The sequence below is a fragment of the Hemibagrus wyckioides genome, linkage group LG03 (genome assembly GCF_019097595.1).
Source record: "Hemibagrus wyckioides isolate EC202008001 linkage group LG03, SWU_Hwy_1.0, whole genome shotgun sequence".
NCBI classification, from domain to species: Eukaryota; Metazoa; Chordata; class Actinopteri; order Siluriformes; family Bagridae; genus Hemibagrus; species Hemibagrus wyckioides.
Window position 1 is genome coordinate 20,077,485 of NC_080712.1, and position 24,099 is coordinate 20,101,583.

General features: G+C 39.9%; 1 protein-coding gene across 20 annotated transcripts in view; it reads left to right on the forward strand.

The window, feature by feature from the left end:
• kcnma1a (potassium large conductance calcium-activated channel, subfamily M, alpha member 1a) overlaps positions 1–24,099 on the forward strand; it is a 133,309-nt gene that overhangs the window by 16,119 nt on the left and 93,091 nt on the right. For all 20 annotated transcript variants that reach the window (XM_058384829.1, XM_058384687.1, XM_058384758.1 and 17 more), the window contains exon 2: positions 20,041–20,196. In XM_058384829.1, coding sequence (XP_058240812.1) covers positions 20,041–20,196 — 156 coding nt within the window. The remainder of the gene's footprint in view (positions 1–20,040; positions 20,197–24,099) is intronic.

Genomic DNA, 24,099 nt, shown 5'->3' on the forward strand with positions numbered 1-24,099 from the left:
ATTTTTTTTAAAGCAAGGATTGGTCTATGAGCATAGCACAGTGTCTTAGTGACAGAGGGACATGCTTTTTTGCTTCTTTATTTCTAGTCTTGCTAAGACCGATGCCTTTCCTCCGTATCACATTATGCAGTAATGGTTTATTAACGACTCAGTCAACACTATGATTGAACTAACTGCATGGCTTATCAGGAGCACAGCTAATATGGGAAAGGGAGGCTGTGAAAGAACTGCAGCATGCAATGGGAGGGACATTAGGGACCAATGATTACCATACTGGCCATAAGCAGATGACAAAAAGCATAATAATTGATATGAGTAGAAATGAGATTCTGAAGAAGAAAAAAAACCCAAACAAATGTTTTTCTTGAATGTGTTTTGAATTATTATGGCTGGCTTGATCTTTTGAAGCACTGAATGTCATGACATTCTGTTCATTTCATTCGACATTTAGGTATCAGGCATAGGTACACAGACATTCTGTGAGTTGACCTTTCTCATAAGGATATCTTTCGGCTTTGAAAGCTATTTGGAAGTATTGCATTTTAGCCACTATTTAAACGTAAGGGAAGTATATTCCTGTTTAGATTTGGGTTATGCTACATTCACACATACACTACATTCAGACCAGGCATAACATTATGACCTCCTGCCTAATATTGTGTTGGTCCCCCTTTTGCTGCCAAAGCAGCCCTGACCCGTCATGCACTGTGTATTCTGACACCTTTCTATCAGAACCAGCATTAACTTCTTCAGCAATTTGAGCAACGGTAGCTCGTCTGTTGGATCGGATCACACGGGCCAATCTTCGCTCCCCACGTGGATCAGTGAGCCTTGGCCGTCCATGACCCCGTCAATGGTTCACCACTGTTCCTTCCTTGGACCACTTTTGATAGATACTGACCATTGCAGACCGGGAACACCACACAAGAGCTGCAGTTTTGAAGATGCTCTGATCCAGTCGTCTAGCTATCACAATTTGGCCCTTGTCAAACTCGCTCAAATCCTTACTCTTGCCCATTTTTCCTGCTTCTAACACATCAACTTTTAATATATCCCACCCACTAACAGGTGCCATGATAAGGAGATAATCAGTCTTGTTCACCTCTCAGTGCTCATAATGTTATGCCTGATCGGTGTACAGAGATTAATAACTGCAAGGCATCAGTCGCTGTACTATGAAGTCACCAGTAGTCATTCCTACTACTGGTTGCTATAGTAATGGCTCCTGCAACTAGCATTCCTAATCATTTTTCTTGCATTCATGTGTATATATATATATATATATATATATGTAACTAAAATGAATCAGTTGATATATGCATCATTTCATAAGAGATGAAGGAGAAGTGTGTGCTCTTTGGCTTGGATCACATGTGCTCTTCTATCTGTACTCCCATTGGTAATCTCTGAACCATGTCATTCCAGATTTGCATAAAGTTAAACTTTTCTCATCTTCTCAGACCCTAGAGCCATATTTTTTGTGTATTTACAGCCCAAAAATCTACATTTCCTGATTTATTATGATTACATTAATCTGTCAAACTGTGGTGCTGGACTTAATACTACTTTTTGCTTTAGCTGATATTCTGTATGTTAGCAGTGCTTCCACTATAACTGATACATCTACATCTGGACTGTTATGGACCACTTCTCTCTGTTATTATTGTGTATTTATCCACTGAGCTAAACTACTCACTATCCACTACTCCCGGAGAGCCAGGTAAAAGATTGAATTTTCCAGAATATAAGAATGCTGAACATGTGCTATGACATATAAAGTGAAAAACCCTAAATAAAGTATTCAGACACTGTTTTACTTATTCTGTTACTTTACAGCCTTATTACAAAATGGATTCAGATTCAGTCAGCTTCAGGAACTACTTAATCCCGGATAGTCTCACAGAGGATCCGGAGCCTACCACTTTAACACTGGACTGTACATGGGATACTGGTTCATTGCAGGGTAGCACACACACACACACACACAGTCATTTCTCCTGCTGGCATGTTTGTAAGAGGTGGGAGGGAACCAGAGAACCTGAAGGAAACCCACGCATTAAAAGGGGAGAGAAAACATGCACAGAAATTCCACACAGATAGTAAACCAAGCTCAGGATTAAGCTTAGAGCTGTGAAGCAGCAATCCTATCCTCATTTGTGATGCTGTTTACGTTACCATAGCTGTACAGTGGAGCTGTAGACACATTACAGCTTATTGTTGTTGGTTTTTTTTTATTTTTTCTTATTTTTTTCCCCCTGTTTTAAAAAATCTTTGTCTCATCTTCTTCTTTAGACCAGTATGTTTTGCTAGTTTTGTTTAATTACTCTTTTTATTTATTGTTGTTTGTCACAAAAATGGCGGTAACATAAATAATTGATAAAAAAACACCAACATTTACCGAATAACTCGTCATTATCTACAGTTCTATGGCTACCGTGATGGTTGTAACTGTACCTACTAGAGTACATTGTTTAGACGGTCCTTATTGTGGCATAGTGTTGAATTTCATTGGCAGATACTTAAAATAGTGCACTAGTAAACAGGATGCAGATTTTAACATGCATCTAAGCAGTCATTGGACATATTTTCCTTTACTTGAGGTATGTGAAATATGAGCTTTGTGCTGTTGTGGAGTGAGACGGTTTTGAAGCAGGGTGTGAGATAGTAGAACAAAAGGTCCTCTCGTGATCTCTGTTTCTTAACATTGAAGCATTCAGCAACCATTCAACCTGTGACCACACTGCGGTGTCCAGTTTCTCTTCTGCCTGCTGTTTTTATTGCCACACAAGATACTCTTCTTTCCAGACTTATCATTGTTCTGTTTCTGTCATGAACTGTGGTAACCTGGACACCACTAATGGTCCGTCATTCAAAATGAATCGTGTTATGAAGTGTGATACACATCATTTTTAACAAAGGTTATCGATGACATTTTTGTACAGTGTCCTTGTCTTTACAGGGCATTTGGCAGGGCAGTGAAGGATGCCCCTTTCTGAACTCTAGTATGAGGCTGTGTGGTCAGGACCCTTCTACACTTCTTCATAACTGCTTCTAAAAATACAGCGACAGTATTCTGGTATCCTGTCACCTGGATATGTGAAGCTTTTACGTAGCCTCCCATCTACTCTGGAGTGACACTATACAGCATGATGGGCTCCTCCTTGCCCTCTGATTGGTGGAGATCTTGTGCCTATTTTCTCTTTTCTTCTTTCCGAATGCGGGGTGAATTTTTTTTTTTTTCCCTGTGTAATTTGTATTGAAAATCACTCATTAAGCTTGCCAGATGTCTGTTCTAAGATGAGACACAGTTCAGTGGAGGTCCTCAGGGTGAAGTTACTTCATTAAAAATGAAGGTCAGAGTAAATGGTTGCTTCAGCTTAGCAATTTAACTACTCGGCGTTCTTTGTAAGACGGACTGATTAATTAAATAGGTCAGTTTGTCTATGAGGGCGATTTGGACACGCATTTGAATTTCATGCGAGTACTGATAACGTATGATAAAAGGTGATTACACCATGGGTGTTTTATTGTCATTACTTATTTACTCCTGTTATGTATATCTCACATGCGCGAGATTGAGAATCGGCTTTCCTGCATCCACAGATAGTATTTTGCCCATGCTCTCTCATGTTACACTTGCTATAGCTTTGATAATGTGCCTTATTTGTTTGCTGTTAAACAGGTGTTAATTACGTAAGTGTTCAGCATCTGATTACCAGCATTTCATAATCATGAATTTTTGAGCTATAAACAAGCTCTTAATGTTTGCTACTGCCTGACTCTGTTTCATTCAGTCCATCCTCCTTTACTCTCTCTCTCTCCTCCACACACTTTTCATGCACACACCTACAGTCTACCAACCAGGTCTCTGTTGCTAAGCGACAGGCGATGTACGTCGGACTGCTCTTATGAAGGTGGAGTTGGTCCAGCATGATTTTATGAGAGCTGATTCTTACTCTCTGTGTGTTTCAGTGAAGTCTTCGCATCCGCATAAGCTGTCTGTTGTTCTAATGAGAATGAACTTTACATGAATAAGGCATTTGTTTTTAGAGTCTGGATGAGATCCTGGTGTAGATGCCGTTGATATTCTAGGTGGTTCCCTCTGCAGCATGGTTTAGAACAATGTAAGCAGCTATGCACTTAATCTGTCTTTGAAAGCCATCCAGGCTTTTACTTAGATAAGTGAGTGTGATGGAGCATTTACTAAGTATTGATTAATGCTCTATTAACTAAGGTTGGAGAATGCGTTCTGTGTATCACCGCACTCTCATAGCCTTATAGGCTTCTTAAAGCGGATCTGCAAGTCGTGGGATTAGCAGTGAAGATTGGCTCACAGTAATGAAAAAAGGCAGTGCTTAACCCTCTTAAGATGATGGCTGCAGGCTCAAATTTAACAAATGAAGCTTGAGACACTACTCATTGCCGTTTGGCTCGACTTTTCTGTCTCTCACCCTGCTGAGGTAAAAGGTTGGGATTTATAGAGAGATGGCAATATTCTGGTGTAAAATATTTAAATATACTATAAATAAAATATTGAATTCAATATAGCTTCAACCTTTCATGATTGTTATATCATATATAATGTCATTTCCATTTGTATGCCTGTAGTGTATGTCTGTGTGTAGCTTTCCTAAAATTAACAGTGAGTGAATATATATATATATATTTTTTTTTTTTTTTTTTTTTTTTAAGGGGCACTCTCTTTGTGTGTTGCTTTGTTTGCTGGTGACCAGCCAGTGGTAGCAGCATGAACTGCTAGTGTGTGTGGGTGTGAGAAGAAACTCGGTGTGATTCACTGATAAAAATTTTCTCATAGAAAAACTGTTGTCACTTCATTCTATAATTCACTTCGACATGACCTTTTTTGTGTAGTATTTTCATGGCCAGGGCAGTCAGTGTATTTAAATGAAACAGGGCAGGACAGGTTTGATTTAACATGGTCAAAGCCTATATGAAATGAGGGGCTCTGTCTTTTAGCTCAGACTAGGAAAGATAGGTAGGATAGGTAGGAAAAGGCTAGAATACGTTTACACACATGGATATAAAGATGTGTCATTATGTTGCTCAAACATGTGGACCTATAGATTAGACATGACCAATATCTCCCATAGCCCTTATTTTGATCTTCTTTTTAACACTTTGTTCGCTCCTTGACCCCACCTCCCATCCCTCGCAATATAGCCTCACCTCCCTGAATCTGGTGGCTGGTGAAGTTTATCCACAATGAATTTGCAATTAAATAACTAGCTAGTTAAGTTTCCCCCATCGTGTTCTCCTTTCTTCAATTATGAGACTATGAAATTAGCTACTGACACAACAGATAATATGGTTTGTTGATGGTTGGGAATATGTAGGAAGAATAGCCAAGCCAGCTTATTATTATTATTTTTTATAGTAATCTTGATTTACAATCTCCAAAATGCTCAGTCCTGGGGCGTATTTTACTTATAAACACACAAAAGAGAAAAAAGGTTTTATTAGAAAATATTGTGGTCAGGAATAAATAATAATTGGGAGGCAGGATGGGTCAAAATTTCTTTAGCAGCAACCTTTAGCACACACCACCAAACTCGCGTATGAACAATACTAGAGTTTAGAGCTAATGTTTAGAGCTCTTTACTTTATCACACCTTCAGCAACTTGCTCATACGCTGAAGGAAATATTAGTAGCCAGGCTAATGGACACCATCAGAGTAAAGGGCATGACAACATAGAAAAGGTTGACAGTTGAGTTGTGTTTGCGGCTGCGAAAGGAGGCCGCTAGCAGTGCAAGTGCTTTAGTGAGCTGCATCTGCGTACTGTTACAGTAAGTGGAGAGAGTGAAAGTGAACTGATGGGACTGAGGGAGGGCTGCCGAAGAAGGTTTGCCTCTGAAACAGGGCCTGCGGTGGGATTTCCACTCTGCAGAACACGAACGCTCAGCTGCCCTCAGAGCAATGACCTTTCACATGCACTGCTACAGCGTCTCCACTTATAGCACATAACCACGCACGTGTATAGCGGGCAAATGAATAGAAGCTTAGGTATGCTGTACATCTGTCTTTCAGAACAGCTGTGTCTGCTGAATAAAGTATATCCACAACTACACACTCTTTATTTATGTTCGAATATTATTACTATTCTAGCTAGTCATTCAAGAAATAATATACCCTGGAAGCTTACAGTAATTTAGATTAAAATACCACTGTAGAATAATATTTAATAATATTGCAGTTAAAATCAACAGAAGGCTTTATGTTATTGACATTGCACTTTGAATGTTTAGATTAAAGCACAGCCTGGCTGTTTCATGCACCGAGTTTATAGCGTTAGATGTAAAAACAGCTCAGTGATGCAAGGGGGACTTTTACTGTAAGCATTTAATATGAATGGCCATAAAAAAAAAAACATACTATAATTACCATCAACAGTGTTTTTACGGTCATTAACACACATTTGCAAAATGTATTTTTTTTTCCTGAAGCAAAAAAGTCATGCATAGCAAGCAGGATTAAACATATGGCTACGTCTCCTTCTATTTTAGAGTAGCATTCTGTCTGATTCTGGGCATCTGTTTTCTGCTTTGTTCTTGGTTCATGACAGTATATAAACATCCTCCTCGATTTTTAGTGAGTGCATCCATCAGAGGAGAAAGCATGGCGTCTGCAGAAAGGTGGCGGTAATAAAAGTAGCTCCGCTTGAGCACAGTATTATCCCAGCTAGCTGTGGTCTTGCCAGTGCGCCAGCTTCATTCAGCCTTTATCCCCAGCCTGCTGATTTATGATGTAGCTGGCATTGAAAGAGGGATAAGATGCTTTGAGGTGATCGTGTGATTGATGTCTTGGGGAAGAGGCGTCAAGTGTTATGATATTTTATTTTTAAAAGAGTATTTCCGTGTCAGAGTCGTATTACACTGAGGAAGTGCTTGTCGATTGTAAACACATGCCATCATAACAGCAGTCTCGGAGGTTGGCTTGCTCTCAGATATCGGGTCTATCGGTTTCGATGTGGTCAGCGTCGGCACTGGTGAACTGAAGCGACATGAATTAAAGTAACAGTAGACTTGAACACAAGTGTGAGCGAAGACCTTCTGAACTATCTACAAAAGAAAGATTAGCCAGAAATAATTCTCATCTATCTTTTTAGGAAATATTAAAAGGCTGCCAAATTCTGACTTGACCCTAGTGATGATATAAAAGATCGCAAAGTCAGAATTATTAATATGACTTATCACAATGTCTAAGTCTGGTCTTCAGTGCCTTTTAATATTTCATATGAAGTGGTGCAGTAAATGAAATATGGATAAATGGATACATTACAGTCAGGAGCCAAATGCCAACACAGCATCATATATGATCTGTCACCTTTCTTATGCATGAATCAAAACAGTCCATCAGTAGAAAAGTCACCTTTAAAGATAGAATTGTTCAAAGACCTTTAGTATAATATCATTGAGTGGGGCTTGCTTTTAGCTGTCTTTAAAAATTGATTGAAAGGTCATTTTAAAGGTCTTTTTATGAGCTGCTTTAGACAAGGTCATTGATTGGCATAGGTCACCGTCAGTAAACGCTTCAGCTTTTTCCTCTCATGTCTTTAAGGACAGGGCCAGGTCAAACCCTCTTTGATGCTCATCGCTTTTCATCATTTTCTCCATTTCGGGCAGCAGCTGACTGCGACACAGGTGTTGGGCTCATCTTAAAGGAATAGTAGAGCAATCTAACCTCTGTCTATCCCATCTTTGTGGAATTACCACACAGAATATCCATGTTTCCATGTACAGGAAAAAGAAGAGAGTAGGAAACTTGTTAACTCGAAGGTCGATTTATAAAGGAAGTCAGTGCAGCTGTTGATTCCTGTCATTTTGAAGTATCTATGTGTAATCTGGTAGAAAGTGAGACGTTTTCTTTAAGCGGTCTACATTGATGCAGTGCTGTGAATAAATGTTTAGTGTTACTGTAAAACTGCCCTTAGACATCTGTAAATATGACTCGAGTAAACAGGTTTTTTCCCTCATTGTAGGGAAGCATGTTAGATTGCACATACAGTATATGCATACACAGATACCAAGTTCCCTTATGATGACAGAGCATGATGGTCTTAATTGTGTGATTAGAGGAAAAGCTGGTGTAGAGACATTTGTGTCTGTAATGCCTTTGATTGATAACCAGATGTTTCTGTATAATTTTTAATTTGAAATAAAAGCGTGATCTTCCTGTGTACTACAGAAAAATCATTATAGTGGTCCTTCTCTCAGAATGTGTGAGGAGTGGTGCATGTAATTAAAGCCTCTTGTGTGCCCTGTTCTATGTCTGTGGGCTGCTCATGGCAGAGCTATGGCAGTGCAGATGGAAGCGTCATGGTGAGGAGATTTGGACAGCTCTGATACAGGAGGGAGGTAATCAGCGCCTGACACAAGTCTAGCCCAGCAAAATATGAGAATCTATCCGTGTGCGCACACACACACACACACACACACACACACACCCTTGTTTCGGGGTATGCCCTTGAGAGGATAGTAGTTCATTGGCGCAATAAGAAAAATGGAATCTCACTCCGGATTGGTGAATGGCTTTGTGAATAAGAAACCTGAAGTGAGCACAAGTGGCGGAAATAACATCATAGAGCTGACAAACATAGATTGGAGATTGTGAAAAGGCCCAGGAATCTCCTTTCTTTTCAAAAAGCATTTCAAAGACATATGCAAATCGGTCCTTGGTTCCTTTTATGCATTGTGAAGATTGTGGTTGTGCATGTTAAAGGGATCGATTAATATTTTTGGATTTACCTCTCCTGGATAAAGAAGCCTGTTTGTAGCCTCTGAACTAACAAATAATAAACCACAATTAATTGTACAGTTTTTCAGTGATAAAGCTGAATACCATAAGATTATCTTCACAAGATTCATATTAGGGCTTTTTGTAGATATTTATATAAGATTTATTTAATTTTTATTTTATTTTATTTTTTTATTGTGGCATGGACTCCACACGATGTTGGAAATATTCCTTTGAGAGTCTGCTTCATGTTGATGTAACTGCATCATGCAACTTCTGCAGATTTTTCAGATGTACCCCCATTCTAAGATTCAGATCCAGTGACTGGTAAGACCACTGAAGAGCACTGTCATGTTCATGAAACCAGACTGAGATGCCTTTTGCTTTGTGGCATTAAGCATTATCATGTTAGAAGTAGCAATTAGACGATGGGTAAATTGTGGCCAGAAAGGGATGCACATGGTCATGCAACAGACTACTCAAATGGTGTATATGTGGAATTATGATTGATTGGTATTAATGGCCTAAAGTGTGCCAAGAAAACATTCCCCACACCATTACACCACCTTCACCAGCCTACACTGTTGACACAAGGCAGTTTGGGTCCATGGATTCATGCTATCACTGCCAAATTCTGACCCTGCCATCTGTGTGGCTCTGCAGAGATTCATCAGACCGAGCTTCAACTGTCCAGTTTTGGTTATCCTGTGCCCACTGCAGCCTCGGATTTCTGTTCTTGGCTGACAGAAGTGAAACCTGACGTGGTCTTTTGCTGTTGTATCTCAGCTTCCTCAAGGATCTAAGTGTTGTGCATTCTTAGATGCAGAACAGAGTGGTTATCTAAGTTACTGTAGTCTTTCTGTCAGCTTGAACCAGTCTGGCCATGCCCAGTTAACCTCTCCTCTCTCATCATCAAGGTGTTTATGTCCTCAGAACTGCCACACACTGCATGCTTGTTCTTTATTACACCATTCTGCCAAACTCTAGAGACTGTTGTTTGTGAAAATCCAAGGAGATCAGCAGTTATAGGAATACTCAAAAAAGAAATACTCTGGTCAGGGTCATGGTGAATCCAGAGCCTCTGCTGGGGACATCTGGTGCAAGGCAGGTCCATTGCAGTGACCATGGACCATGCAAACACATTCATCTCCCTCTCTTGTGACTGTAGGAGGAAACTGGAAAACCTGGAGGAAACACATGCAAAACCCCTTCTGAACATTTTTTGCATAATCATGCTTATGAGCTTGCATCGTCCAATGGGTCACCAGACCGTTACCTGCTCTGAGACATCGGTAAGCTGATGTATGGAGAGCATATCTTGTGAGGGCTTTTCCTTGTGTGTGCTTTTTTAATCCTTTTTCTCTTTTCCTAGGATTTTTTCCTATCTTTTACTGTTTGCAGAAATCATGGGACAAGTGAGCCAGAGCACTTTAGTCATAATTAGTACAGCGTGGTGTGAAATAGCACACTAGAATTTATTAAAGACTGCTCATCATCAGAAGGCATTAGGATTATTAAAGCACTGCAGGCAGATGTCTATAACCTGACCTTGTCCAGCTACACCACTCTGAGTGAGGGTGTTTTGTCTGAGAGCACTGAGCCTGAAAATCTCCTCTTAATGGATGCAGTGTTATGAATTAGGTAGAGACATCTGCGGCTTCACACTAATGTACAGGCATTGTATCACCATTATCTAGTGTGGGTTGTGTTTGTGTTTGGGATGTTAAGGAATGGCACTGCGATGCAGATCTGCCTTCTCTTCAGTGTGTATTCCCATTAACAAAGACTGCAGTTGTAGCAGAAATGTCACTTATTGGAAAACCTCTGGCTTAATCACTTGTCTCTTATCATTGTGGATACACATATTGTTCACTTCCACAAATAAGCAGCTCAAGCTTTGGTTAGAGATGGACAAACAAAAAAACCGTGATGTTCTTTGTCCATACGCAGAAGAAATGATTATAGAAGGTTTTCCAATCCACAGTAAAGATACCTTTTATAAAGATATCAATCATATTTGCCATGAATTCTGTGTGAAATAGAAGAACTTGCATTAGGTTTATGCTGTAATTATTTTGAATGAGTGTGTCCAGGCACAACAACGAGAAAAAAGAAAAAAAAAATCATTTGGTAAATTTGTTTCAACTTAATGCATGCCTTGCTAGCTGGATCGATTAGCATACACGTGTATGGCCCCATTAACGAACCCGAGCAGAGTAAAGTGCAGCACAAAGCTGTCACATAACACTCTTGCGAACACGTACATTACCCTGCCAGGGAAATGAAAGATGCTAGCCAATCTCAGAAGTTTTTTTATGTGCAGGAGGACAACAGATCAGCACAGAGCCACAATGTTCAGCAAAGCCTTGATGACTTCTGGTTGAGGTCACAAACACATTAAGGCTTCTGTATCCCTAGAGGGCTCGCTAATGGAGTTAGCACTTGTCCTCCCTTGTGACTGTAAGTTTACTGCGTTTTAAATGACCACGTTTTGATGAATAGGTTTTGTGATTTGGCATCACATTTTTTGTATTTTTCATTTTTAATGCATACAAATAGATATCTTTCCAAAGGAATAACACCTGCAAGACTCCTGCATTCATTTTCACATAGTCCTAACTTACAGCTTCTACGATGTTTGACATGAGGTTCCACTATTTAGTGCATATGTGAATGTAATTGTTTGTAGGCTGGGCAGAATGATGGCTTAGTGGTTAGCACTGTTGCCTCACAGCAAGAAGGTCCTGGGTTCGAACAGGTAGGGGCCTTTCCAGTGTGGAGTTTGCATGTTCTCCCTGTGCTTGCGTGGGTTTACGTGTGTGTGGTTGTCTGTCTATATGTGGCCCTGTGTTGGACTGGTGACCTGTCCAGGGTGTACCCCTGCCTTTTGCCCAATGTGTGCTGGGATAGGCTCCAGCAGATCCCCATGACACCAATTAGGAATAAAGTGGGTATAGAAAATGGATGGATAGATGTTTGTAGGCTACTTGTGCAATGTGGCTTTTGTTAAGTTATTTTACATCATGGCAGGTAGCTCAGCCCAGAACAGAAAGTCCTCTCCAGATTAGTTTTAGCCTCTAGAGGCAGATTGTTGAATTGATGCTGACTGAAAGTTTTCCCTACATCCTCATCTCTTTTGGCCTTTTTCAAAATGCCACACATTGTTCTTAGTCAGTTGTTACAGGATGTTGTTTTAAAAGAGGCAACATAAAAACTCCTGCTAGTGAAGATTTATAGCATACTGGCTTTAATGATTATATGGTATATGTGGTGTTTTGGTGCTGGAGGAATAGGATTAGATAATGAATAAGAGTCAGCATGAGCAGGCATGGCAACCTGCAGGCAGTTCTCTATACCTGTGTAGTGTTTACATAATGGCCTTGGCTTGTCTTTAGATCCTAAACCTAAGTCTGTGAGGGGGTTCGGCTTGACACAATCTGAAGTCTTGGCTATATACGCAGTAAAAATAGCAGTCTTTGCACTCATGAACAAGATGCATTCAAAATGTCAGAGTAGAATTACCAAGAAATCTGTAGTAATTGTTAAAAAAGCCAGGTTTGTGAAGATCGTCTTAGATATTTTTTCTTGGCTCCCAGAGGGAAGGTAAAAATAGAGCTTGGCATGGACTGCAGTTACCCCCAGCGATGCAAATGGAAGTGGCTGGAACAGCTGTGCTGAAGCCGTGTCGTATTCAAGCAGTCTAGGTTACGTGACCCGTTCTCTGCCATTCCTTATTAGTGGTACTCCTGCCTATATTCCTTACAGAACAGTTTTTGTAAAGATTATCCTTCATATTCCTATAGATCCTTTTTTTGTAAGCACTGAATTGTCCTTGTGATTAGTGTAGAGGTCAGTGACACAGCTTGGATGGAATCCTGGATGCCCCATGTCCTGTCCTTGGCTGCAAATCTGGAGAGGATGCGACTGACTCATTCCTGGACAGGGGAGAACACTAAGCACTCCTTCACAAAGTGCGTTTTTTTTCCCACAAGCTGAGGAGCTCTCGTGATGCTCATTGATGCTGCATGGGTAGTGGCTCGGAAAATGTGGCAAGCCTAACATGCCTTGGAGGAACACTGTGCCCCCTGGTAGTTTTGTCACGCAATGCAGCGAAAGAATAGGAAGTGGATATAAAACAGTCCATAAAATGTTTTGAAAATATTTAAGCTTTCAACTTCACCTGTGAATAAATAAAAACAAATAAAGGCTAATTGGCCAGAATTTTATTAGCTAGATAAACAATGAAAGCGGTCAAAAAACAAGGTCAGTCTTGCTTCTCTCCATGCATTAATGAAGGTAAACAGGAGAGAGAGAGAGAGAGAGAGAGAGAGAAAGTCTCCTGGGACGTTTGTCTGTTTGGATAGTGAAAAGGGCCAGAGTGAGGTTAAAGGCTTTGACATCACAGGCGTAAAAATAGCAGATGGAGTATCCCATGGCATGCTGCGCCTAAGCCCTTCTCTACAAGCTGCTCAGACCAAGTAGAAATTGTTTTTTTTGTTTGTATTGTTCTGAATCGGTCCAGCCATCAAAGTGAGAGGACATAAATAATTCATGGATTTAGCCATGCAGCAGACCATCCTCATCCATCTATACTCTGCCAACACTTTCTGCTGTTGTAACGTTGCCTGTCAGGAGTTGTGATTGTAGCAGTTATCATGCAGCAGCCCACTAATCATTCGCAAACATGATAAATGCCTATTGACTAAGCAGCACAATGACTTGTGTGAAGCAGATTAAATTAGATGCTCAGAAAAACCCAAAGTGCCTCACTGGGAGTTCCTCTGGTGTTTGTAGCATTGCTTGCTTTCTGGAAATGGACATGGTATTTATTGGTTATTTTAGTTTTTAGTAAGGATTTCATTTTCAAAGAATACATTCATTTTTTAGTGATGACATTTTTTCATTTTTTTAAAATAAATAAATAAACAAACAAACATCTGCCTCAAAGATGTGAATACTTTTGGGACTAACTGTACTGTCAGTCTGAACATGGCTAAAAATGACAAAACCCAGAAGTCTATTATCATAGTACATCATCACTGCCTACCTGGGATTCTGTAAACACTCCTTCAGAAATGAAGAAGCAGGAGAGGACGTATAAGGCTCAAGCATTTATGTTTAGTCACATTTTCGTCAGCAACAGGTTCAAATTAATACTGTTTTATTCACACTTGACTACAGGTTGATGTTAATATAATAATTCTATAGCCTGATGAAGAAGTGATCTGTGTTAACTGGGAGTTAATGCAAACTGTCTCTCCCTTTATTGAGAGGGCTATAAGGAAACTAATGAATATTAACGAAATGTCTGCTTTTTGAATATTTATGACAAGTGTATGTTAAAATCATGTCACTTGCACTCATCATAGGACTTACACTATATTGGCAAAAGTTTTGGGACACCCCTCCAAATCATTGAATTCAGGTGTTGTTTTTCAGCAGTTGGCCTTGACCCCGGGTTAGGGTTAGGGTTAGAATTAGGGTTCTAATTCATCCCAAAGGTGTTCTGTCGGGTTGAGGTCAGGACTCTGTGAAGTTCCTCCACACCAAACTCGATCATCCATGTCTTTATGAACCTTGCTTTGTGCACTGGTGTGCAGTCATGTTGAAACAGGAAGGGGTCATCCCCAAACTGTTCCCACAAAGTTGGGGGCATGAAATTGTCCAAAATGTCTTGGTATGCTGAAGCATTAAGAGTTCCTTTCCCTGGAACTAAGGAGCCGAGCCCAACACCTGAAAAACAACACCTGAATTCAGTGATTTGGAGGGGTGTCCCAAAACTTTTGGCAATACAGTGTATAATTTTAGCTGAAAGTTTTTTAGTGAATGTAAACTGTGTTCCATTTCATAGAAGGAATGCTAACCTGACATAATTATGTTACAAATTTTATTTTCTTAAAATAAATCCATTTCAATTAAAGATTAAAGTTCTAGATTAAGTTCACACAGACTTTTGGCATACTCTCCTTATCAAGGGTGCCAATAATTCTGGAGCTGATGGTTGTGTTTTATATTCTGGTGCAGCTTTTTAAATGTGAAAATAGGAAGACAAAATAGGAAATGATCGATGAAAACCAGGTTATAGTAACAGCCCTGCTGTAAGCAGGCATACAAGTGGGGTTAGGGGGAATGTGTGTGTGTGTGTGTGTGTGTAATTGGTTGTATATTTTTACAAAAGGATATCATTATAATTATTTTTAGATATCACCCAGCCTTACTTAGTACTCAAGTTACATGATGAAATGCCAGGGGATCACTGGGGAGGGACATCTCCTCTAAATCAATATTGTTCTGTCTGTGTTGGTGTTGGACACAGCGCACTGGGATAATGCTGACGAGGTTGCAGGTGCTTTGATTGCTGTTTTAATATTTGCCAGCAGACTGTAATTTGAGCGTCTGTTTATTGTACATAGTAAAGAAACACTATCCAAAGGCCATTGAGCAGACCTTTTTACTACTAGGTTTATCAACACTGTTTTGACGTAACTAATTAGCAGTACACCAGCTGCCTCCTTGGCACATCATTACAGAATATAATCCAGTTTCAGCAGAAAATCCCCATGCACCAGATCGAGTGTCGGCACATTTGCTGGGTCAGGGTTTGTGTTTGGACATGTGCAGAGGCTAGTTAGAATCGCTCAAATGCAGCATCTGGAGCAGCCACATAGTCTGTAATTATTTCTTTCCATGTCAAGAAACACCTGACCTGCTGTTATTTAGTTATTTATTTCAGCAAAGACTTATTTATTTCTTTAAGCCTTTGCTGAAAGTAACTGATGGGACAGATGACAGATGAGATATAATCACCTATAAGATTTGCAACAAGATTCATTTAGGTGCAATCTGAAGCTGAAAATCAGCACAGCGCATACTCCCTGTACTTGTGATAATTCTGATCCGTGAAGTTCGAAGCACAGGGAAGGAGCGGCTCTGTAACCTGACTCACATGCACTTCAGAAATGCAACACTGCTGCCACATGCAGCAGGCAAGCATCGTGCGTGCCACAGTTCCAAATGCCAAATCCCAACGTTGTTAGAATGCCAGAGATCGCAGACAGTTGCTGGTTCCTAATTCGCTTACTATACATCCTAAATAGTAACAAAGATTAGTGCGTCCTGAATCATAGTATGTTTATTACAAAGGTTCCTGGATGGTCCAGTATTTCCAGTAGATTGGATCTGTGGACACTTTTTACATTTCTATAAAATGAGATCAAATTTATCTCATTTTATACGATTGAGCAATTCAGGGTTAAGGGCTTTGCTCAGGGACCCACCAGTAGCAGCTTGAGGGACCTTGGATTTGAACCTACAACCTTCTGGGTAGTAGTCCAACACCTTAACCAATAAGCTACTACCCCCTCCCCCTTTTCAGTGAATATTCCCAATAACTCCTTGCAACAAAAAGAGGTGTTTCGTGGCGATTGGCAAAATAAATCAAGGGAATGGTAGAGTCAGTTAGATAGACAGATAGATTTTTCGGATGATGATTAGGATGACAGTGCGTGTAACTAGGCAACAGCGCTCTCTTCCTTGACATGATGTGTTTGTATGTCCCAGTACTTGCATACTCTTTTGCTACACACTCAAAGTATGTACTTTTTCTTCACAAAACAGAGTGCACAGTGTTCACAATATAAATGGATAATATAGTAGGCGAACTGGGAAGCAGCAAGTGACTGTGACTCTGGTGTCACTTTATGGACTGTGTTGCCATAGCCGTCTTACACTAAACTTGGCTGAGGTTTTTCGTACGGAGAGCTTCTGCCTCGCCTCCAGATTTTGTTGCTGAAAAATATCCTCATTCATTTTTCCCATAAGAAATGTGGGATTTTGTTTAAACCTGATAACAGTTTAGGCTGTATTTCTTAACAGATTAGTTATCTGGCAGACAAATTGTGAAATCAGCACCAAACGCAATGTCTTGTTACAAGTTATACACCGATCAGGCATAACATTGAGCACTGAGAGGTGAAGTGAATAGCACTGATTATCTCCTCATCATGGCACCTGTTAGTGGGTGGGATATATTAGGCAGCAAGTCAACATTTTGTCCTCAAAGTTGATGTGTTAGAAGCAGGAAAAATGGACAAGCGTAAGGATTTGAGCGAGTTTGACAAGGACCAAATTGTGATGGCTAGACCACTGGATCAGAGCATCTCCAAAACTGCAGCTCTTGTGGGGTGTTCCCGGTCTGCAGTGGTCAGTATCTATCAAAAGTGGTCCAAGGAAGGAACAGGGGTTAACCGGCGACATTGTGTGATCCGATCCAACAGACGAGCTACTGTTGCAGTGAATGCTGGTTCTGATAGAAAAGTGTCAGAATACACAGTGCATGATTTGCACAGAGACTGTTTTGGCAGCAAAAGGGGGACCAACACAACATTAGGCATAATGTTATGCCTGATCAGTTGAGGTACCTAATGAGAACAAACTACATGTCTTGATAACTGGAATGCTGTTGTTCATCATCATTTGGTTGAGGAATTCTTCCCATATGCCTGAACATGAGTTTAAGCATTTGTCATACTTATTTACAGAGAAACAAAGAGTTTGACATTTGATGAGAATATTACCATCCCTCTGGAATTAAAACATGCAGTTCCCACATAGCATACAGCATACCTCTTAGCTGTACACTGTGGTCACACGTCAAGGAAAGGGCACTTTTGCTGGACAGTCACCCTCATGATGTAGCTTAAAGACAAGCTCTGGTTGATAGGTTTTGCTCGTGCTCAGGAACTGTGACAGTCACACTGATGTTTCTAAGAGAGTTATTACATTCTCAACACTTCTGTAATACTGTAACACTTCTGCCCAAACTGCTCATGGATTAAGCACTACACCATTGGTGTCTGTACAATTTAAGCATACTAAGTATGCATTGTGTGGTTTGGCACAGTATGCACAAAATAGCCATGAATTCTATCTAAATGTGGGTCCTTGCAGCTGTGAGATTAATGCACACAGTGGAGTGCAGCAAAACCCACAGTATGAAACAGTCTTCCACATGTAGCTTGCAATAGCATTTTTGAGAGAGTGAATTAAAGCAAACATTCTTTATTGAACAATGAAGACGTGCAACAAACCAGTCTGGTACACTAAAAGCTAATGTTGCTAATGTAAGAAATTATTTCCAAGCCAGATCTCTATCACAGCCTCTAGGTTTTACTATGTCATTGAGGTGCGTTCAAGACTTGTTTAAATCCCACTTTCACTAAAGCAAACTGGTTAAATCCACCCCCCAGTTATTTTTCTATATTTCTAATAAACCTAATTGCTTCCATTTTTGAGAATCTAAATTAAACCACAACATTTCCTAAAGAGAGATGAAAACTCATGCCTAAGCAATCCACCACATTCATTATGCTTCCAGTGCTCGCTTCTTTATCCCATCAGCTATAAAACATACCCACTCCCACCCACACAAGAGTAAATACCACTCTTACCCTCAGCTTTTTCATGTGTCCTGAGGGGTTCGAGGCCTGATTCATACCTGTGCTAGTTGAACCTGATACCTGACTATCCATTCAGATTGGAGGAATCACAGTAATTGTGGCTGATTTGTAATATTTTTCTGGCACTTTAAATAACATTGTGAATTCTTTAGTTATAGGGATGTACTTATAGTATCAGTTCCAGGCTCGGTATTGACCTGTATTGGTAAATGATTGAATATATTCCGGTCTGATGCACTGATATAGTGTGTTATAGTGTGAGTGTGTATGTGTAACGATCATACACATTAAAATCCTGCACCATCATACCTCTGGGGTGTCGTGCTGCAGGAGTACGCAGAGAGTTTGTTTGATTTCGTTGAAGATGATTACTCTCAGCTCATTTATTCCAGAGTAACTGTCAGAAGACTACTGTGGCATTCACATTTGGATGTAGCACAACTGTGAGGATGTCTGTTATCGCACAGCGTTTCATGTCAGGTAAAGACTATACTGAACAGAAGATATTGTATATCCTAGGTCTTAAAAACAGCATATGTGATGGCTGTGCTTCTATCCACCTACCTGACTGGGAGTTATTGTGTACCTTGCTGATGTAAGCCCAATATGCTGCGATGACTTCCTGAGCCTGTGAATCATAGCAGTGCACCATTTGGCCTACACTCTGCTAGGTGTGCTGTATGTGTTAGGCAGTGTGTGATATCGCGCACACACACACACACACACACACACAAAGTTATAAGGTTTTTTTTTCCTTTTGTAAAAAAAACACCATATTGCATCCTTCTGTTCTATAGGACTAACACACACACACACACACACACACACAAAAATACAAATGAAAAAATGGCAGAGGCAACAGGAAACATTATGATAAGTTTTTTCTGGTTCTAGTAATGGTAAGGGAAATTAAATTGTTTTTCAGACATTCCACAGCATTACATATAACTCTAACTTTATAAAAAAAAAAATTACAATGTGCTGTTTTCTGAAAACTCATTTGTTGTTAGTATCGGCAAGTTATTGTGGTATAAGCCGAATAAAGACCATAGGATTAACAGCATCAATCCATATAGTTTCACAGATGGAGCTCTCAGGTGATTTCCATTGTCTGTGTGGTGTATCCTTTTTCTCACTGCTAGACATCAGCACTCACACTGACCATCAGTACTGACATCACGTGCGAAGTTTTTACCTCGGTCAGAAATGAAAATGAAGGAGCGAACACATAAAGCGTACAGCCATTATGACCCGCTAATAACAATTCCTTATTTTAGTTCATTATTCCTGGAATGAGACAGCATGGATCAGCCTTTTGTTTATAAAACCTGTATATGTGCTTCTTTTTGTATATTGGCTGACCAAATAACCTTTATGTTGCAAGTGCACAACCTTTCTGTTGGAAGAGAAATCAGTCGTTCTTTTTCTTGTAAAAAAACCCAGTGTATAAGGGACTGAAGCCCTACACAGCACTATAAGGTGAAAACAGAAACAATGCTGATGTCCCATAGCACTTCTACAGTGTATTATATTCTACCCACATATAGAGGGCGAATCTTATATTGCAATGCATTTTTGCTGTTGGCTACGCAACACATCAGCTGTAAAAATTCGTGTTTATGCAGCCCCCACGTTCCTATTCTATAAATGTAAGGTAGTATTGAATGAAGGCAGGGAAGGTTTCTCTCCATCTAACCCTCTCCTAAAGTTAAATTATACAGTTTCTATTTACTGCACCAAGCCATGTATGACGAAGACGTGAAATCTAAAATATCTTGTATTCTTTGTGATGACTTTTGTTGTTGTGTTTGCATGTGTGTTTGTGGCAGGAGGCCCAGAAAGTGAATAATGGGCAGGCAGATGGGCCACTGAAGAGCCAGGATGAGAAAGATGATGCTCCAGCTAGTGAGGTGGGCTGGATGACCTCGGTGAAAGACTGGGCCGGGGTCATGATCTCAGCACAGACTCTCACAGGCAGAGTACTGGTGAGTATAGAACAGCACACACACACACACACTCACGCTCACATATAAAGGCAAATCCAGCCTCAACCACTCACACTTACCTCTCATTGAATTCATACATTGAAAATGTCTACTGATTATATTCCTATCTCACAGATGTAATGATACTTAACTTTTAAGCATGTTACATACTGTATACCACAATTTAACACTACTGGCAGACTAGTAATTCACTATATCTTGTGTTTGAGTACATGTCAGTATGTGTAGACCTCAGTGTATTATCATTATGTCTGAATGATAGTTAGAATTTAGACTGAATTATAAGACAGACTCGGTTATCTTAGCTAGTACAGATTACACCTGAGCCATCACTAAACAGGTTAATTAACTATGAATGTTTGAGGTTATTTTCACATAATGAAGACTGTTTACTTTGAGTGGACTGGGAAAATGAGAGCTCCTCCATTTGTAAGACCTCACAAGTGAAATCTGGACGGCCCTGTGCTTAGCACATCGACTCATCTGTGCCTACTGAGGCATCTGTGATATCTCATGTAGCAAGAAGAATATGAGGCTGGACTGCAGCATGTTTTACATTGCATGTGCATTCTGGACACAGCCAAAGCAAGTCTTCACTGCGCCTGGACTAGTATTTCTGTCTTTAATGCCAGTCAGCTGCTCACAATAGTGTAGCCAAAATATTATACAGTATTATATAATAAGGTAACTTTGTCCAGTGCTGTGGAGGTTTTTTGTTTGTGTGTAAAAGGGATTTATTTTCAGAGATTAGTGCTAGTCATCATGTATAAATGAGCTTTTACCCATTTTAGGAACTCATTAAGCAAACTATAGGGGTGCTTGAGATTGTCAAACCATTTTGTATGCTGAATCAGTGATACTGTGTGAAATGGACAGAGTACATGTTGAAAGTTTGGACACCCCTGACTGGGTTTTTATGCTTTTCATGATCTTAAAGACCTTCTGATATAAAGCTTGAAATTCTTAAAATTTCTTTTTCAGACAAATGCAGATAGCAAGGAGTTTTGGGTATTATTTTCAAATAAAAGGTATAAAAGGTTTTAAAAATATTTCTGGTTTTTATTTTCAGTGTAGGAAATGCAATCAGGGTATGGGGGCATATGTTCAGGACTGCAGTGTTAAACGTTATGTAATTCTATATAAATATGCATTATGTATAGTATGGATGTATACACATTATTGTAAAATAAATTGAATAATATAAATAGTAACAAAACTCGTTATGAGTGTGTCCAAATCGTTGACTACCTTTTTTATTATTAATTTTTTACAATCCCAAATCTTTAAAGTTATTGTTTATTATTGAGTCCTTGAGCCTATTTAGCTTGTGACTTGAATTGGGTTTTAATCCAAACCCCAGTATCTTAAAAAGGCATAGGTCAAGTAGGCTCTTTTAGTGGAAAGTCCAAGTGTAAAAAAAGTCTGTGGCACCAATAAATAGCCAAAATATTATTTTATATTTGAATAGTTGGATTATAGAATAAATCTGTCCTGAGAGGGATTTATTTTATAATGAAATGGGTCCCTGGATGTAAAAGGTTTGAGAGCCCTGTTTTATATTATGCTGGTGATTGTCCTCTTTGATTGAATAATTTCCCCGTTTAGTCTGTGATTATTCTGATACTCACAGACTCAGTGCATATATTTGGATGAGCTGTAACACAAATGTCTGTCAGGGTTCAGCAACTGTGTGTGAAATTTCAACATGATTTCAACACAGTCCATCTGTACTGTCTGCCTGTCAGTTATTTTGCACATGCATTGGCAGCCCCTTTATGAAGGTAGGGTAATAATGAACAGAAAGCATATCCTCAGTGTGATGGAGCAGGAAGTTTTATGAGAAATCTTATGAAACCAGTGGCAGAAAAGACTGACACTCAACCGAAAGTTTTTGTTTAACCATGACTCATAATACCTTATACTCTTATAACTTTGAGAAAATTATATGTGCATTATAAAGAATCCTAAGATTTGAAGGGTTTGAAAATGGATACTGCGTTTCCTCTGCTTCCGCTTGACATGTGAAATGTCCTACCCACAAAAAAAACAAACAAAAAAAAAAACACAGAACAAATTGCTGGACAAATACACATTTGGATGTACACTGACCAGGCATAACATTATGACCACCTGCCTAATATTGTGTTGGTCTCCCTTTTGCTGCCAAAACAGCTCTGACCTGTCATGCACTGTGTATTCTGGTTCACCACTGTTCTTTCCTTGGACCACTTTTGATAGCTCTGATCCAGCCGTCTAGCCATCACAGTTTGGGTCGTGTCAAACTGAAATCCTTACGCTTGCCCATTTTTCCTGCTTCTAACACATCAACTTTGAGGACAAAATGTTCACTTGCTGCCTGATATATCCCACCCACTAACAGGTGCCATGATGAGGAGATCATCAGTGTTACTCACTTCACCTCTCACTGTTCATAATGTTATGCCTGATCGGTGTATGCTGGTAATTAGGTGTGTGCCATAGCCTACTTTGTGGGTGTTGTGTGTGCAGACTTTTAATCCAACTGAACAGATACATAAAAAGCTAACTGTACATATTTAATCAGTGTTTGGGGATGAGGTTTGTAATTTTGCTAAGATGTGTGTAAAATGCAATCTGTGGAACAAAAGGCTGCACCCACACCAGTACTCTCTGGATCATGATGATACATGATGATACATGATGATGTAGTGTACTGCATACGTGCATGTTTATAAAGGGAGGGGAATTGTAGAGAGGTTTAGATGGATATGCAGTCTGTAGGGTTAGAAGCAGGAACAGTGAGCAAGCATAAAGACCTAAGTGACTTTGACAAGGGCCAAGTTAGATAACTGGGTTCCAAGCTAGCAGGTCTTATGGGGTGTTCCTGGTATGCAGTGGTTAGTACCTACCAAAAGTGGTCCAAAGCAGGCCGACTGGTGAGCCGGAGACAGGGTCCTGGGTGCTCAAGGCTCGTTAATGTGCATTGGGTTTAGTTCAATCCCACAGATGAGCTACTGTATCACAAATTACTAAAAAAGTGTTATCCACACTGCTGCTTAGGATGTTTTGAGTGAATTTGTGAGTGATTACACTACGCTCAGACATTCTCCTGATGCAGTTTTGAGGTTAGAGTCTAGGTGATTGCAGTGTCTCCATTCAGAACTGTAAATAAAGTGCTGTTGATTTCAGGTATATATGTGCTGTAAGCTGTTTTATTAACCTGATGTCATGTGCGTCATTATATAATCTGCACAAGTCATATATAGCACATGGGCATGTATGTGTTTGTGTTTGTATTCTAGAGGATATGGAAAATGAGTTAGAGGTCCCTGCATCCTCCTTCACAACCTTCAAGCTGACCTTTTGTTTAAGAGAGGGCTATTTCAATTACGGGCTTGGCCATCTCTCAGCTGTAATGTAATTGAGGGAGTGGGAGTATTGTGCTGGAGCTGTGGCAGCACTGCAAGCATTATACTCCTGACTGTGGATCCAGCTGGAGCGCTTTATCACACCCATAAATCATCTCCCAATCTTCTACCACTCTGTCCCTCCTGCTATTGCACACTGACCACTAAAGAAACAGAACACTGGTGATATATTGGTGATATATGGTGATGTGGGGACACTTTCATTCTTTTCTGACCTTATCTACAGACGTTCCTAGCCGCCTGTGGCCTGCCACATGATAATCTTTAGGATGGCAAACAGTAAACAAATAAATTAGTGAAATAAACAAACCCCAACACACACACACACACTATACATGCAACACAGCATCATATGGCGAGCTCTTCACCATATTCCCCATCTCCAGCACTCCTAATGAATCCTGCATTTATGGACAATGCAGCCCATGCTTCTAATTAGAAGAAAGGTCTGTTAGCTAGCAGGTGATGAATGCTA